The 19,095-nt window shown below is 44.4% G+C and overlaps 1 protein-coding gene across 2 annotated transcripts in view; it reads left to right on the top strand.

Moving 5' to 3' along the window:
• The window catches only part of LOC308071359 (uncharacterized protein), an 88,016-nt gene continuing 68,921 nt past the window's right edge, over nt 1–19,095 (top strand). For both annotated transcript variants that reach the window (XM_080406673.1, XM_080406674.1), the window contains exon 1: nt 1–16,176. In XM_080406673.1, the coding sequence (XP_080262799.1) occupies nt 16,148–16,176 (29 nt within the window). In that variant the 5' untranslated portion in view covers nt 1–16,147. The remainder of the gene's footprint in view (nt 16,177–19,095) is intronic.

Here is a 19,095-nt window from a genome sequence, read left to right on the forward strand (position 1 = left end):
GGAGGGGTGAGCTGGAGCGTAGCTCGTCTGTAATAATTTCATATAGCTATAACCAAATATATTTATAGGCCTTTAGAATTTGCATTGGGCTTTCTGACCAGAAATGTAATAAATTTGCAGAGGGTATACACTGTGCTGAAAGTGTCAATGAAAAGTTCTGAATATTAAAACTGAGATTTGTAAGAATAGAAAACTGGCATTAAAACAGTTCATTGATACATACGTGCTTTCCTGCCTGAGGGAACAAATGACTGGAGTGATTACTGCGGTACTGGGAGATGCTTAGTTACTGCAGTGGTGAGTGTGGTATAAGAACTGGAGTAGAATAGGAATGTCATTTACATTTTATGCAAGCACTTAAAACAAGAAAATTACAGTGGGCATGGGTATTCCTGACGTGCACCTTAAGCATTGCCCTGTAAACCTGCCTGCCTGCAGGCACTATGGAGCTGGATAGTCATCTGACCCAGCCAAGTTTCTTAACTAAATATTTATCAGCCTTGATGGTTAAGAACCATCATGCAGTTACTCAGCAACTTCCACTTGAGGATTTTGATGCCTTTTAAATCCCCCTTTCATTGGAAGTACACTTGTCCTTACTTTCATCAGTGGAAGCAATAGGTGTAGTTGTGCGCAGGAAACAGTCTCTCTGCTTGTATCAGCCAGGGGAAAGTAGAGGAAAAAATTTCCTATACAAAGGTACAGGACTTCCTAAGGTCACTGTACCTCGTTCTGAAATGATGTAGTAACAAAATGACAGCCAAAACCAGTTACAATACAAAATTTAATAGATATTGTTAATGAACAATATTTATTAAATACAATTTAAATAAAATGCTTTATTTAAAATGACAGTAGCTTCTCCTGCGAAAGACAGAAGAACTGTAATATTACAGATGTGTTAAATACCGGTTGAACAATTTTTTTAACTAATGCTGCCATGTGCACGTGTGATTAATCTCATCAGTTAGAATTCATGGGAGAAGAGTGAAAGAAGGGAAAGGGTGTTTTTTTTCAAAGCTACTTATTTTTCAGGTCCTGTATTTTCATTTTATTTATTGTTTGAATCCTTCATTTGATTTCAGTATAATTTCCTTACTTCTTAATAAAATACAAGAAGTTGCTAGTGAATGTCAAAGCAATGTCCAGATGTTTTCTTCAAGCACAAGTCCCCTGCTATGACCTCCCCCTGGCTTCATTACCACATAACGCAGATGTGGTAACTTTCAATAAGAGCTAATTTAAAGGACTAATAATACTCTTTATTAAAAAAAAACTCTACAAAGAACACCTGTGGCCTAAAAATGAAAGCTTTGAGACCTTTCACCTTGTCATAATAACCAACTGCATCCTCATAAAAATGGAAAATACTGTGATAAACATTCTCTGCCCATTTTCTGCATGTTTACAAGGCTGATCCTGAATCCACTCTCAGATTTGCTGCACGCAAACATTAACTTCTCATAATAAATATGGCTGTCACAATAATTGCACGAAGAACAACTACCTGTCTTCCTATTGAAAAAAAAAATATATCTCAGAACAAAATAGATTAAAATGGTGACTCATGGGTATTGTGGTTATAGTTCAAGTATACAGGTATTGCATTCCTCTGATGCTTTAAGAAATGGTTCACTGCCATGCTGCATACATACATGTGTTGTTTCATTCTGTTACTGATATGAACTCATTTGTGTTTTTGAACTAAAAAAGCATTGTATTTCAAACATAAATTCAGTATTAATAAGGAAAAACTCTGTTCTATTTTGAAGGAGAAACATACCTAATTTGGTATGATAATTTAAATGCTCTAACTCAACCAGAACTCTGGGTTTGCTGCAGCAGTTACTGGAAAATATTATGAACTGTCTCTTTACCAAAAAAAGAAGAAGAAAAAAAAGAGTAGAAAATAATGGTCTTCTGGCCCTAAAGACATTATTGTCTTGACAAATATTGATTGCCATTTTTAGCACAGAATAGAATTTGGCATCCTTAGTCTCCTTTATTTAGAATTTAATAACTTTTAAAATGTTGCGTGACTTGGAGAATTGGCAAGGGGAAAAGGAATGCTTAACTGTTAGAGACTTGTGCAGTTACAAGCTGGCTTTGTCAAGACTGCCTCGGTGCAGTGTGTAATGAGTGAATATACAGACAAATGGTGGGTAAAGCCGTCGATATGGTAAGAAAGGGTATTTATGCATCTGTGAAGACAGTATGTAAAGAATGCAGAGGAGAGGGCAAGCAGAAATAAAAAACACTGTATGAGACTGCAATAATTCCTTAAGTTAACATCCGCTGATGGCTATCTTTGGCCTATCTGCTTTGGATCTTCTGTGCCTTCCCTTGACTGACTTAATGAATTCAAATTTGCAGCTGTCAAGGCCAGTGCTGTTGTAAGCAAGGCCTGTACACCGACAAATGAAATGTCTCCTATTTATAACCCCAGACCAAATATCTACTTCCAGCACTTTGCTCCAGTACTACTTACAGCTAAGCTATAGATCTGGAAAAATATGAGGAGGCTCATCTACTCTGCATTTGAGGTCCTTGCTTCTTGAAGATAAAATAGTCAGAAATTGCATGATAGAAATCAAATCCATGAAGAGTGGGAGAAAGCATCTTACGCTTAGATTATGTGGAACAAAAAATGTGTGCTTTTTTTGGTGTCCATTCAGAATGAGTTCACTGGCTCAGGCAGATTCCAGCCAGACATCTGTTAATACTAAAGGCTACTTCAGAGAGATGGTTGGAAAACTGAGGTTTACTTTTAGCAAAAATTGCCATAAATATTGCTTTTCCACAAAACTTTTCAACCAAGGGTTTGGTTTGGGTTGGTTTTTTTTTACTTGAGACAAACGGGGAATTCTTCCCTTAAAAACAGAGCAAAACAGGAAAACACTGGTGCCCCCATCGCCCCAGCAAACGTTCTTTGTCAGTGCCCTTCTCTTTTTTTTTCCCCAAGTGTATGGAAAAATGTGTGAGAGTGTATGACATCTGTTCAGCCTCTCCCTTTTCTCAGCTGGCTCTGTGAGATAGTGTAATAGGTTTCATTCCTTCACAAGCCTTCCAAAGGGCAAGTCTTATCTTGCAGGTATTGTTGTAGGCCATGAGATCACGCTCCAATATGGAGTTTATCAAACTTGGTGTTTACTCAGGATCACCTTTGAGATCCTGGTGGCAATAGAGGTCCCTGTCCTGCATGTCAGTGGTAGTGCTTGCGTATTGTGCTGAATTAGTTTGTGCACGCTAGTGACTCTGTGTACAACAGCTTGGATACGTTTATCCAATGTATCTGACAAGTCACTTCATCTAGCAAGGTTATTTAACTTGTGTGAGTTTTTTGTTTTTAAATCTTTGTGCAGGACAAGTACCTGACAAGATGAGAATCAGGCTGCAATCAGCAGGTTTTATTAACTAAAGCTCTGCAGCCAGCTCATGTGTAACTTTGGTTCCATACCCCCTCTTCCCCAACTCACCCATCCAGGAATGTCCTCTCACATATATATGTGCACATGTGTGTCTACACATAAATTGTCATAGTTCTCATCACTTGATCATACTGAGATAAATGGAGGGTGAATTACAAAGCCAAAAAGATTCAAAGGCAACTTTGGAGCCAAGTTTGAAAACCTTGTCAGTAGTCAGAGGGAGCAAAGCATGCTCAGGCAGACACTTGAATGCGCTTTCAGAGCCCAGCTTCTTTGTGTATCTGAAATGGCCTCTCAGCATCTGCTGAGCAGTCCAGTTTGGCCTTCAGTCGAGGTTCGAGTACCTAGGAAGCAAATTTAAAAGAGGTTTCTGCAGTGGAAGATCCTAGTATTAAAGGTTATTGCTCCTTTAACAACAGTGTTTTCCAAGACAGTCATGTACCTTGTGACTGAGAGGAGGGAGAAGCCCTGATGTCATGGTTTATCACAGACTTTGAGAGAATTGTTCAAATTTATTTTGGCATTTTATGTTCTGCTTATGTGCGTTGACTTCAACTCATTCTTTTTCTCATGTTTCTCATATCACGAAAAATATGTGTTCAAAATCCAGAAGAATGTGCTTTTCTCTATAGCTGCATTGTAGACTCTCCCCCATGCCAATCTCATTTTGTTATCCAAATTCAAATAATGATTGATAAGCACAAGTCTTACTGTCTAGTTCCAAAGATACTGCAGAAGGAAATGGAGATCTGCGTATCGCAGCCATACAGGATATTCTCAAATTTCTAGGAGTCTGTGATATTCCATAGCTAAAAGCAATGCAAACTAAGTGTTGTGATAACAGTATTGGTCGTTTTTTTCAAATGGGGAGTCTGAATTTAGCTATTTATGTTAATATGTAGTTGTTTAATAAATTGTCTATGGGTTGTGTTTTTCAGGTTAAGCAAGTATCAGTAACTTTCTAGGAAAGCAGAATATCTAGTTTTGGTGCCAAAGTATTCACATCCATCAACAGTTTGGCACCTGAGTTTGTAATTGTTGACTTTATTCTTTTAAAGCCACCCAGAAAATTGTTTTCTGTTGTTCCTTGTTATGAAAATACATTTCTAACAATTTTTTTAAAAATTGTTTCGTCTTCATATTCTTTTCCGTAATCACATCTGCAAGAAAAATGTGAGTTAGGAACATTAATCATTTGAGAGTCTTGTGTCTAAGTCTTTGAAGACAAAGCGCTGCTTCTGCTGACTGTAGACTTTTTGCCCAGGGTGGTTTCCTCTTTCCATATAAATCAAAAAAAAACCCCATACTACTGTTCTTCCCAAATCAGGTGGGGGCAGGGGGAACCCTCAAGGAATAAATAGCTGTTTTTCATGTGATGCTGCCGCTAAAAAAAAAAAAAAGTGCCAGCAAAAGAAATCTTAGAAGATTTTTGAGAAACAATGTTTAAGCAATATAAATGAAAAGCAAACCCAAATTCCCCACCTGCCCAAGGCTGGGGCAAAACCCCACCCACATAACTTCAAAAACTGAAGGGATTCCACTCTCCGAATGTCCCTTCACATTAGGAGTGTTTCTTAGTGTTCTGTGGATTGGTTTCTAGGCTCCAACTGCCAATACACCAGCTGTCTATAAATGCATCAAATAATAAGATTTATTAGCAACATTTGTTCATGTTTCAGATTCCTGTGAAGAATATGCAGGTGATAGGCAAAAATGGCTGCTGGCTGAACACTTGTCTGGTTGCCTTGAATGGCAGGAGGAAGGTTAGTTGTGGAATATTGGTGTCTGGTTCTAGGAACGATAACTTTCCAGTCTGTCAGATGACATACAGCGTAACTGAGAAGTTTAAGTAACTTCCCCACAGTTACTCATCAGAGACAGATGTTTTACCCTGCACATGTAAAGCAAGTAGACTAGCATAGATGGAGGAGGAGAATTCCTGCATTTTGCTGGCTTCTGTCGTCATCATCTATCCAACAGAGAAAAGTCTTTCCATCAGGTAAGAGCTTTCTTTTCCTACTTGGGAGCACTATAGGTGCTTGTTCTTTGTAGATAACTTGGTGTAAGAGCTGCGTTAGTATTATTGCACATAAATATTTTTATTGGCACATAAACCAATAGTGCTGCAGATCAAAAGGAAGCCTGTGTTGGTAAGCAGTATTGGCATGTGGCTGCCATAATATCTGATTATTACCAGATAGTATTGAATACAGTCCTCTTACCCTTTGCAGTGTTTTCATTAGAAAATCTGGTACCGTTATTCTGTATCAAATGTAAGGCACTGAAACACAGGTGGGGTTTGTCTGTCCTGAGAAACTGCATCTCCTGATCCTTCCTGCTGCCTCCATGCAGGCTCACCCCTTCCCCAGCTGCAGCATGGGCCCGCTGGTGCTTCCACAGGGATGCCCCATGCAGGGGAGGGAACGGCCCAGCTGCATTCCCATTTCTGCTGGCAGCGAGAACATTGCTGCCAGCTGTTGGGTACAGCAAACAGGAACAGTTTTTAGGAACAAGGCCTTGCCTTGGTGGGTCTGCCTGCTGAGGTGCTTTAATATTGATTTGCACTGAGATAACAGCAAGACTGGGGTTTTCATTGCACTCCTAAGCCAGGAGTGCGGTGCCTGCAAATACAGCAGAGATGTTGGTATAGGTGAATTGCTTACAGCTACGAAAGAATGTTGTGGAGGAGCCAGAAATTCAGCTGAGACCTCCTGAGCCCCTGCAAGAGCTCCTCCTATGTCTCTTCGCTAATCTTCCCATATAACTTTCTGCCTTGGCATGACTAATGCTCCTAATTAATGCATGCTATCCTCTAGTATTTTAATAAAAAAAATTCTTTATGTCTTAATATGGAATTTAGTTTTTCTACTTGCCTGTCATGTTTCAGACACTAGGAAGGGTCAAAGAACAGGTGTGAGGGTCTGGAGATCGCTGTGTTTGCAGTACTGGCCATGAGTTATGAATCCCTCAAACTTGCTGTTGTTGGCTGAAGCCATATCAGGGTGCAAGATATTGTTCTTTGAGACTCCAAAATCAATTCTAGCCCCTGGATGGGAAATAAAGCAGCACAGAGCAACTTTCTGAAAGTTTAAACTAACTCTTTTGACTCATTTGGAAAAGGGTCAGAACAGGAACAGCTGTCTGTGCTGGCAGTGTGACGGGATTAGAGTGCAGCAATTCCACCTGCTTTTGTCCTCCTAAGTCCAATTCTTGCTTCTGAGGTTTTGTGTGATTGGAGAAAAGGAATGACATGATTACCTTCTTCATTTGTCCACTATATTAACCGCTTTAAAAATTAAGGAGAAAAAGATCGGGAAAGGCGATCTGATTCTTTTAGACATCTGTAGCCATTGAGGACAGTGGCATTTCAGAGTCCTGTCTCGCGAATGCTTCAGATAGCCCTGTGGTGAAGTGATCAGTTGCAGGGGAGAACTGGGGAGGCACAAATAACATTGTATTATATAGAACTGACCCACTTGTGTTCCCAGACCAACAGCCCAGACTTTACTAATGTTTAACAGGGTAAGGACAGGTTTTTTGCTTCATTTTGAAAAAGAAAGCAAGCATATTCCCCTGCCCCAGCAAGGACTAGTCATACAAAACGAAAGCACACGGATATTGGACAGAGATCATGCCAAAAAAAGAACACTTTAATTTTTTTCTATACATTCGGGCCTATGGTTAACTAAAAACATGTCCAAGAGCACCTGTGCCCTTGCCATGCTGTAATGCTCTCAAAAGGAATATTACCTTCCCCTACACTCTAAAGACTGTTGGGCCATAAAAATGTGCCTGTGTAAGCTGAGGGCTGTAGCATCACATCTACTTTAGAGAGCAATTCCCCCAGAGCTTTCATTGCCTGCAGGACCAGTGCACACTTTTTGGGGTGCTGGGCCAGCAACACATTTAACCTCTGCCCAACCATTGCTGCAAAGGCCATTGTACTGTCCTCCCTGTCTCTGAGCACCCACACTGCGGTTTGTTTTTTGAAGGGGAGACTTGTTCTCAGCCTCTGACAGCTCTGCCCATCTCCAGAGGGGCTGTGGGTAGGTGCCCTTCGCAGGGCAGTAACTGCTTTAAGATTAACACGTGTCTCAGTGCTTGCTGCAATTATTTAGAAACCTGCATGTCAATTGACCCACGTGAAGCCAAAGAGCATATTACTAGGGGTGTGCTAACAGCACCAGTGCACAACTGACAGCCTGACCCAGCACTGTGCTTTAAGAGGGCAGGGCCACAAGCGTTGGAGTTGGAATTCTGCTTTAATTAGGCCATTACTTGACCTTCAAAGCTGTATTTTCTTCCTCCTCTGCATGCTATGCTGGAGGAAGGGCTGCTGGAGAAGACAGGAAGAGCCCTATCTGATCCTTATCGGGAGCGGACAAAAGCCATGCGTTGCCTTTTCCTTTTGACGTGTGCAATTAAGTTTGGCTTGTGTGGAAGAAACATGTCAAGGTAAACAGCTGTCTCTCTTTCCCCTTGCTGATCCCTGGCAAGGTCCATCACTTGCTGCTTACGTGAAAAGCTATTCAATCAGCTGTTGACAGTGGTATCCCTCTCATAAAACTTGCAGCATATCCTGATTATACACTACCATGAGATCCCTTTGCCCAGGCAGCATATCACGTGGTGGCCCGCCACTACCGTTCGGCTGTTTTACAGGCTGAGTGCACTCCCACCTTCCTATAAAACTTTGTTTGAACCCAGGCATTTCTACATCTCTTTAACACCCACCCCACCCTTTCAAAAGAAGCTTTTTCCATTTTTATGTCTGGGGCACAGACATAGATATATCTGTGGTGCTCACCAGGAGCAGGCTGCTATTGCCCCCACCCAAGCAATCCTCTCCCTGCCAGCCTAGCAGTGCCCCATGGCTCTGCCACCTCCTTTGGCCTCCCTGTCGAAGATGTCATGTGTCTCCTGTGTTTGCTGTGACGTCTTGGTCTCCTCAGGCAGAGATCTGTCCTAATGCACTTACCTTCGGAAACTAGTGGAATCAGTTTCTGCCCGGAACTGCTGCTGGCCGCTGCCAGTGCTCAGCACACACAGGGACAGACTCTCCATGGCTGCGTGTTGCAGGCAACTCTCATGGAAGGCAAAAGACCTGTTTAGTGTGTGTGTGTCCGTGTGTCCCCTAATAAATAGATACAAGAATTTATTTTCTTTTTAAAGTTGAGTTCACTAGATTTAAGTAATGCTCTGCTTATGAGAAAGTCAAAAGCAAAGAAATCCAATGCAAATGCTAAGAGGGAGTTCACTTAATTCACCTTTTAGGCCAGTTGCAACCACATTGCTGATAGGTTATGCCGGGGAAAGGCATTAGGCTCGCTCCGTATGCCTATCTCGGAAGCGTGTGCGTGTGTCTTTCCGGCACTGCTGGAGGGGTGGCCCCTTGCTGCTCCCAGTGTGAGCCACAGTCACAAGTCTCTGGTCATACCCTTCATCTTGCTGCAGATTTCCTGCGTGGCCATGGGAAAGCCGTTTTAAACTCCTGCTATCATCTCCTCTGCTTTGACCAGGCATGCTGCTAATCCTTTTCCTTGTGAAGCTGAATGTGCATGAATACCGACGGTGTGGCAGGCCAGCGGCTGGGGGGGGCTCCGTCTGTCCCAGGGCTTGGCAGATGGCTTGTATTTGTCCCCATCTGGGTGCTGTACCTCGGCAAACAGTGATGCCAGTGCTCCCCAGTGCCATTTAGGACACAGTGGAGAACGTTCCAGGGAAAGATTTGTGAAAAGCTTCTTTGTTTGTTTAATCACAGAAATTTGGGGGTTTTTTTCTCTGCGCAATATGCGAACAGGGATTGAGTAGCGGTTGGGCCCATCAGGGGACAGGTAATGTGTTAGAAAAGGAGGGATATTCAAAGATGAGGATAATGGAAACAGCACTGGATAACGACTGGATTTTTACAGTGCTGTTACATAGTTTTAAAAAAAGAAGTACTTAGCTCTGTTTTATAGAGGAAAATGGAGGCACGGCAAGATCCAGCGGCATCCCCAAGGGCACACAGGAAATTTTTTTTGTTGGCACTAACATACGAGTGATCTGGCCAACAACTAAGTGCTGCCGGAGAGCCGCGGGAGCGTGGCGGCCCAGGGGGACCGGGCCCGCTCCCACCCGCGCTTTGCCGGGTCCCCCGCGGCTGGCCAAGGGCAGGGGCAGCGCCAGGACCTCCGGCGGGGGCGGGGGGGGGGCACCCGGGGTGCCGCCTGCGCCGGGGGTGGTGTGCAGGCTGCTCGCCCGCCCCCCTCCCCTTGTTAGGAGGCGGCAATTGTCCAGGGACAGTGACATGACCGGTAATCGCGGAGATCACTCTCGCCGTTGCCAAAGGCCCGATCTTTGATCTGATGGCGCTCAGAGCTGAGCCTGGCGAAAGATAAGCCCTGAGCCGCGGAGTTCAGCCTGCATCGGCCCCCGAGCAGCTGGCGGAGGAGCGGCGGGGCCGGGCGAGCTCGGCGGGGCGAACACCGCGCCCGCCCCGCGCCCCTGCCCCTGCCCGCCGCTGGCTACCGAGCGCCCACCGACGCGGTAAGGGAGCGGGCGCCCTGACCGTAACCGCTTCGTTTCCTTTCGGGGCTCCGGTACGGCAACGGCGGGGGCGGAACCGCCGCGGGTTAGCGGGGCCGGGGCCTGGGGGCCGCCGCTGCGGAGCCGCCCGCCGTCACTAGATGGTGCCCGAGGAGCGGCGCGGCGCGGCCGCCCCCGCCCCGCCCGCCGCCCCGCCGCGGCCACGGGGGTGCGCGGTGCGCGCAGCGGGGGGGGCGGGAGCTCCCTCCGGGATCAATAGGGCCGTTGGTTTTTCTTTCCCGGGCTTAGCCCTTATTTGAAGCAAGGTGGCTTCTTTGGTGGCTAATTTTACTGCTAAACTGAGCCTAATTATTATACCATAATGAAGGGCTGCTTTAAGTTAAATAATGACCCTTGCATTGTATTTATATGAATGAAGAATTAACCTTAAAAGGTTGCCCTTCTCAGAAAATGGATTGCACGCTCGGTTCTCTCTATTGATTAGTTTAGATATTTAAAGTGCTGCATTTTATCTCACCAGCCGCCCGGTAAATTTGTCATGATGATACTTAAAGGAGCAAATTGACGTTGTTTATGTTCCCAAACCTTTTTGGCATAGTTCTTGGATTCTTATTGCACCTTTGAGCTATACAGTATTGTATGAAGGAACAGTGATAACCCTTCTGCTTAAATAAGCGTGACAGTATAACATCTCCATTCAGCTGAAACGCCGATGAAAGGGATGCTGCAGTGCGAAATGTATATTACATTGCAGCTGATGGAGTGAGGTTAGCAGTCCTGAAGAGCTTTTCAAGAGGACTAGAGCCTTCCCATATCGAATGAAGGATGGGAGGGCTTGTCAGAATTTCTGTTCACTCCAAAAATCGGAGTTCATTTCTCCTTGGAGCTGCCAGATAACAGGAGCCATCCTAATAATTGCAAAGTACTTCAAAACTGGGTACTGTTAAGGATTTTGAATGTGACATGTGCAACTAAGCAAAAAGAGACGGCACATACACGTGTGTTCCTGTGTTATAGATTACGGAGGAAATAATAGGATGATGTAAAGTTTCTAAGTTAAATGTGGGCATCTGGCTTTCCTACTGAAGTTTTTAAACCTTTTAGCATTTTCTCCAAGAGGTATTGGGGAATGGGAGTGGATTTTGTGCCATGATGCTGACAACAGCTGAAAATCACTCCTCTGCGTGCCGTTACAGGAAGCAGCGCTAGCCACGGCTGTGCCCCCTGAGGTGGGGTGTTTCCCCCACCAGTGCCCGGGCAGCAGCCTCAGCACTGCTCCCCGGCTTCCTATTTTTGGGGGGTGGGTGAGGGCTGTGTGGTGGCTCAGTGACCCGTGCAGGCTGTCCCCACCAGTGCCTCCCGTGGGGAGGCAGGGAGCACAGATGTGGGTGCCCCATGTCAGGGAGCCGAAGCTTTGCAGGCACCTGCCGTGGGCGAGCTGCAGAAGCATCCCTGCTCGCCATGCTGGGCTGGGGTCCAGCCACCCCCATCAGGCTGTACTACCCAACACGCGTGAGGGGCAGCGAGCCTCCACCAAGGCAGCTGTTGCCACAGCTGTCAGTCTGTAGCGTGCTCCTTCCGTTACCCTCTCTGGTTTCTCAAGTTTGCAGATCTTCTTTTGGTCTCTGAGTGAGAAATTGCCACCCCTTTTCTAACCCCATATCCTGGCCGGCAGCAGGAATATGCACACCACTTGAATTCCCCAAACAAAATGGAAATGGAAAGTCTTCAGTTTAGTTGAAAAGAACAGCGAATTCTGCTCGCAATCTGTAATGCAATTAGCGTTATTTGACTTGGCAGCTTTCGGAGGGCCTGCGTGGGCTGCAGGCTGCGAGGGCCTGGAATCAGCCTCCATCTAGGAAGCAGGACTTGGGAGGAACTCTCAGTAATTTTTACATCTGAAGTCTTTCAGTGTTTTTTCTCCCCTGTCTACTCTTCCCTCCACCCTCAGCGTTCGGATGCTGCAGCCGGTCCTTCTCCCCAGCTGGGAAGGGATGAAGTTGGCTGATTGTCCAGCCCCTGCCCTCCTCCACACCCCCACCAGCCCCACAGGTGCCTGCATCCCCCCACCCAGCCAAAGAAAAATGATTTTGGGTCAGAACTCACTGAGCTGTCTGTGTTTCTGAGGCTAAATTGTTTCTTGCAAGGGAAATAGCATCAGGTCAGTGTATCTGGCTGCTAATTGCTTTAACTGGCTGAAAAGATTTCAGTCTGTTCTTGAACTGTTCGTGCAAACTTAACAGAACAGCATTACCTTCAGATCCTTTCCTGTCCGCAGCCAGAACGTATGAACAAGTCTTTTGGTAAGAAAAGCAGCACAAAGTTTCAAGCTATGCTAGCAGAGGTTATGAGAGACAGGAAGTTATGGGCAAATTGATTTCACCACTGGGAAACTAGGGATTTTCCTCCTCCCTCCAAGTAATGACTGTAAAGCATGCTAATGCTATTCAACATTAGTGCATTAAAGTGTGGCCTTATTAATTCAAGACATAAAGGCAACAAAATAAGCTGTTAAATTTAAAATATAATACATATATAATGAGAAAAAAATGTGTGAAAGCTTTATTCAAATGAAAATGCAGAATTGTTTGAGCTGGTGAAGTATCTTTTGTGCTGAGTTATGAGCATATGTAATAGATTTAATTATTAATTTCTCCATTGTTCTATGCACACAGACAGGGTTCAAGGCATAGTCATTCTCTGGCTTTCATGGATCTAATTTGTATAATTATTGCCTGAATAAAGAATTGCTCTGATTCTTAGTTCACTTTTCTCCTCTCCTAAGTGCTACCTCACTGCTGCTTTCCAAAAGGAGAGCACCTGCCAGTTCTTCAAGAATCAGCTGATCACTTCCAGTGATGAGGCACGCTCCCAGTGACGTTCCTTTTCAAGCCTTTTTGTCTAAATGAATTATTGTGCATCCTTTTTAATTTTATTGAACAAATTACATTTGTCAACGTCTAGCTTTGTAAATAAATAGCTAGAGACACATGGATGCATATTGCTGCTGTTCAAGGTCTCCTGTTCTATTTATGGAAGCCAGATGAATGTGAAACAAAAGAGAAACTTTTCTCTAAAAGCAATTATCTTTCTGCATTCCCATCAGTATAATTATATTGCAGGGAATTTTAAGAAGTCATACAAGTAGAATTGAATACTTAAAATCATGGCTGAATTGTTATGCAAAAGCTGAGCAGAGCATCTTGCCTCAATGCTAACAAAACACACCGTGGCTGGCTGTTCTCTTACACCTTTACACTTGAGATGTATGAGTATGTTCATCACAAAATAAGAACCTGAGATCCATGCTATACATATGAAAAGTATTTGTGGGAATAACTACTGAATTCCTCTCAGTTTTGAAGTGCTAATATTAATGGTTGAAATATTTTATCACTCAGCCATTTAAAAAGTCATGGCCCTGCTCTGTGAGTATCCTTAATCATGAGTATTTAATTTGACTTTGGAAAGACACATTGTGTTATTAAAATGGGGCATCTTCTTTTGTTATGGAAAGGTCTGCCCAGATAGTAAAAGGAGCAAGGCCCAAGAACACATAGCAAGCTCCAGGCTGCACTGATGGAAGAGTGTGGTGAAAATCATTATGTTAACCATGCTTAGAGAAAAACCATTATGACTTTTTAGGAAGCTGCAGTACCGGCACAGTTTGTAAAAGGTCACATTGTTTCAGAGGGGGAGTACAGAAGGTCTGCCAGGAGAGTAAATTTTGTTTTGCCCATTGTTCCATCAAATTTTGAGAGCTTTTCTTGAAAATATAGTTGTATTTCCCCTTTAGTTCATGGGGAAGATGCTGTCAGACCGCCAAAATAAGTATTATGGGCATGTTCTATGGGTGCTTTCCATCAGAGCAGAAAGCTCAGCAAAAGCAGCTGCAGGGGTACTTCTTGAGGAGAAGCAAGACCACGCCTGGCTGAAAGCCTTCTTCCAAAGCAAAGGAAATGGGGGTCATGCAGCAGGGTTCTGTTACACCACAGTTAACCTCACAGCTACCACCTTCCTTTGCAGGGAGGTGCTATGGAAAGCTGAGGGTATGGAAGTGCAATTAGAAAACGTTAAACAGTCCTCATACGAGGAAGTGAAATAAAAGTGGCATGGGTTAAGTATATGATGTTTCCAGATTTGAATTTGTAACCTATATGTTTAAGTGTATATGTGCATTTAATGCTAGAAGTAGACAGCCATATTCTTTCCAGCTAGATTTTTCCTCTTACCTACCTTCACTCCTGTTGTATCCAGGGTTGCTGTCTTTTTCCTTTGCTCTACTGCCTCTTTTTCCCTCTTCCAGCCTTTCTCATGTCAAACAGGACCATGTAAATTAAACATTTTAAACTCAGCTATGAAGAAATGAGGTATTTAGCCTGACCTTGTCAAACAGCTTTAGCAAGTCAGGAAATGTTCATAACTCCCCGTGCCAGGGCAGACGGCTGCGCAAAGCTGCGCACTGAGAGATGCCCATCCCACACGGGACCGACGCTGTGCTGCACACCTATAGCAGCTCCAGCCCGATGTTTTCCTTACTATGAAAGCCATTTTGACTACCATGTGTTTGCATTTATTTCCTTTCCGGCTCCATACATGATTCATCCGCAGCAGGATGGAGGAGCCAGGGCAGAGCTGGGCCGCCCAGGAGCTCCTTTCCTCACTTCCCAACCCTGCTTTGGGCAGCTTTCTGGAAAGCAGTCGCACAGTGAGGCACTGTTTTCCATGCTGCAGAAATTAACTCACCGTGCTCATGGCAGCTGGGCTCAATGTTGCTTTGCAGGGCAGGCACGCAAGGGCTATCCCCTTCCCATGCCTTGATGCAAAAGACCGAGATGCTTCTCCCTCTGTAAAGTGACAGAGGCAGCTTTTATTCACTCTGGCTTTGAACCTTGCCGTTCCCTATAGATTACCCACAAAGCACACTGCCACAGGTCTGACGATCCTAGGTTTTAGTTCAATCCAAACCTAATCTTTTCTTCTTTTTCCAGAAGTCCCATTGGCGCCAGAGTTTTCTTGCATTCAGCCATGGGCAGGGTTACAGTAGACGGTTTCCTCTCGCTTCTTTCTGGGATCCTGTGCCAGGGCAGGAGGTATGTTTCCATCTGAGGATCCTCCCTGGGAAAGACTCTTATTTCACGGGGGGTTATGCCTGAACCATAATGGTATTTTAACTGACTTTTGTTTTTTAGTAAATTCTCCTCCCCTCTCCAATAATCTGCAAATCTGTTACCAATCAGAATATGATACGTATCCTCAGCCAGTTTCAATGGGGCTTATTTCTATTACATCTGGCAGTGTGTCCAGGGGGGGAGAAAAAAACCTCAACCAGAATTAGCTGCGCTGAAATCAGCTGAATTTTGGATGTGTTCAACCTTTTTGGCCAGACTTATTCCAGTTCATGAGAAGTAATTATCTCTTGAGCATCACATTAATATTAAAGATCCATAGACATTAGCGTTTAGGCAATATACTTTCTTCCCAGCTCCAAAAAAAAAAAGTGGGATAATTGATGTGAACACTCTCCAAATGTGCATATGTCTTTATTTATGAATTCCAGTGCGGATTGTTTGGGAGGATAAGGCAGAATAAGGAAAAGCAGGCAAAAATGTTGAGAACTCTCATCTCCCTGGCCATTTCTGTTAGGAATAGTAATAATCTGCTGAAAATTAGTTGTGAAAGCTAACGTCATGTTAATGGCGTATGTTGCAAACACTAAATCCCTTCAACTGGTATTCTGATTTACACCTTTCCTGTTTCTTAAATTAGGGAATTCATGGTAGCTGGAGAGTGGCTGCCTGTGTCCAGGCTGGTTGCTGGAAAGCCAGGTTTGGACACTGATGGCTCTGCTTCCTAAGGTCGGTATGAAACTGCACCCCAGCTTCTGCCTACTGAAAGAAAAATTGCCCTCGGAGCACCCAGAATGCTGTCTCCTGCAGGGCATCCATCAGCTGGCACACATTGGCTGTGGGGATGCTGGAGTGACCTGTCCCAGATGTGGAGGTGATGATGGCTGTGCTGTGTCCCAGGACATGGTGGCTGTACACATGGGAAACTGCAGCCTCAGGTGTTTGGATACCACTCGCATCCAAAGTGTGGCAGGACCCCACGAAGACAGCAGTGCTGCTGGCTGAGGGTTGGGCTCAAGCCACTGGGCACCCTGATGCTGACACACTCCTGTACCTTCCGTCATGACTGTGACACTTGCATCTATGCTCAGGTATGATTATGGGTACGTAGATGGTAATGCATAGCTGTAGATGGTATTGTATCACTCATCCTCCCACCGGCAGAAAATTCGATTACTCCACGCTAGCCAGCAATGTCATTACATTAAATAGAAGGGGAACTCTTTCCTTGCTGAATTTTTTATTGTGTTCAGCTTCACTCAGTAGGGGAAAACAAGTCTATAAAAGTGCCGCTAGCTTGTTTCAACTTCTGCACGTGCACCCACCTCATTTTCACACCCTGGCAAGGGGTGTCAGACACAGCCCGGCTGCCCAAGCAGTCCTGGACTGGCCCAATTTCCTGCAGAGTGCAGCGAAGGCCGTAGATATCAACTTCAAAGGTAAACAATTACCTTTTATTATCACACATGGCTTTAGCTCTACCAGTTTCAAATAGCACATAATCACAAGTCTGTGATAACATTTACTCCTGATGAGAGAAAATTCACCAAGTACTAAATTGCTGCTGAGATGACGGGAACATGAGCCAGGCAGGAATTAACTCCGATGATGAGTCAGCAGACGTTAATGTCTTGCACCATGCTGGAGACATCTGCTGAGCCGTCCACTGTTGAATCATCTTAAATATTTCTGTGTTATTACCCCTCCAGGAACAAGCATCGGAGAACTTTTGTGTCTGTGTTATATATGCATAAGCTATTTTAAAACAAATGTATGCAGGCACATAACAACTGTATGCATTTAGGTATGTAGGTAATTTTCAGCTACGGGAAGGATGAGCAACCAGCAACTATTTAAAGTAAAACATGCATGGAAATGCTAATAGCAATTGCCTACATTTGGTGTTTGGAAAGCAATAGCTTTGCTCAGTTGTGGCTCTGATGAGCCTGGGAGGGTGACCTCATGCCCACGCCATACACCCTGAACCTTCACGCAGACCGAGCTGGCCAAGCTCTCAAAGTAGGAGCTACAAGTTCACTAAAGACTCCCTGTGTATTGGAAATCAGTCCCTCCAGAACAGCTGCAGGGTGCTGTGTTCAAGTATATCATCACTTTGGCTTTTTCCAGTTTTTTCCCATATGCCCAGAATGTCAATATGTAGTTAGATAAATGTAGTAACAAGGCGCAATCAAGAGCATCAGATGAATTTGGTGGAGAAGGGCAAATGCCTTCTTAAATGAGATCCTTTTTCACTGGAGGCCCTGCAACTGTGCCGTCACATGCTGCCCTTCTGCAGGATCTTCAGCAGATGCTAAAGGCATATTACTGGGAGTGTGGAAGGACTGTACTCTGAACAACATAATCCTTGCACAATGGAAGAGCCAGAGCTTTTATTTGATGCATTCAGCTTAACTGCTGCAAAACAGCTCAGGTTGTTTTAAAGTACATTGTCTGTTCTGGCCTTAATTAATTTAAACTTTTGCATACATAGTTGCCAGATTGTATGCACATGAGAACTGCAGTAGTTCAGTGTGCATCATGCAAAGCTGCATTTTTTGAAACTCCAACTCTCTGAGGTCTGGAGGTCGAAAGTTAATTCTAGTGAGATGTGAGAGTTGTCCATGTCTGCCAAAAAAAATTGTTATTTCAGGCATTCTGCAGGCTGAGTGTCACCATTCCAACTCATGTTTTTAAGGTTTGCCCACCCGCTGAATTTTCAGATGCAACTTAAAAAGAACACCACCCAACCCAACAAATGTTTTGGAAAGCAGGGTGAAAGCAGGCTTAGCTGTTGCAGAGGGGAGGTGGGAAGCACAAGCTGACAGTGGAGCTGGTGCCCCACAGGGGTGGCTGTGGGTCAGTGGAACCAGAGACTCATGGTGCCCGTCCTCCCTTTCCTTCTATTCTCTTCCTTGCTGCCACTGATTGCCAGAGCTCAGCCTCTGCTCAGACCAAGCCCATGGCTGCCTGCCATCTGATGGAGGTGCTTTGAGCCCATGTCCCCCTCTTCCCAGGGCCTGGGGTGGGCACAGGTGCCTGCCGGTCCCCACTAACGGGCCTGAGGACCTCAGGACTTCTGAACAGGTTTGATGCTAGCTGCTTAAAATAGCTGAAAGGAAATGACATGAACATGCCCTGCACGCTGCGTTTTGCACTCAAACACTGCTTTTTCCAAAAATCAGCTCTAGCAACTCATCTTGACGTGCCCTAAAATAACAACTTAGTATTTAATGAACATTAAGGGGGAATTAAATTAACCTAAACAGTAGCTTGGTTTCAGACTTCTCAGTAGTGGCTGCACGAAAGTAAGGCAGTGTTTTTAGACCAAATAAGAAATCCATCCTTTGAGGATTGGTTTACAAGTCCTCCAGAATTTTCCATTAGGTTAATAACCAAGCGAAACGTCCTGGCGGGAACAATCACGTTCCCGCTACTGCCCAGTCATTAGAGTGCTGTGTCAGGAGGTTTCAAGTAAGTCGCAGTACTTTTCTTCTACTGTGGAAGTCTATGCGTCTCCATATTTATTTGAAAAGCTTTCTCCCATTTTCCTTCACATGCTGAATTTCTTGGGCACAGTGCATTAACTCTTCTTGAAGTACAAAATGGAGAATACAAGTGCCAGAACATTTTTGTCAATGGTTTCCAAACACTATGGAATTTCCTGCCCAGCTACATCAGATCAGCCAACAACTTTGTAATTGCTAAAAACAGCCCTGTTGATTTTCCTCCCAAGTGTTTCAGCTGGCCTGGCTGAGCTTTCTCTTTTCCACTGTCTTGAGATGTTTCTCTCATTGTGCACTGTGCCGTATTTTTATGGTCAACATATCCTATAGCAAACAATTTCAGGCTGATGGCGGAAGGAGATTGGATTCAGGTTAGAGATTTGAGCCCGGGATGGGGAGCCAGGAATGCCTCAGTTCCTGGACCAGATCTGCCACTAAATCAGGAATCCACATAAAGCAAAGCCACATGATGAGCAATTGTACAATGATTTGATTTTCTGTGCAGAG

Source organism: Falco punctatus (assembly GCF_963210335.1).
Source record: "Falco punctatus genome assembly, chromosome: 11".
NCBI classification, from domain to species: domain Eukaryota; kingdom Metazoa; phylum Chordata; class Aves; order Falconiformes; family Falconidae; genus Falco; species Falco punctatus.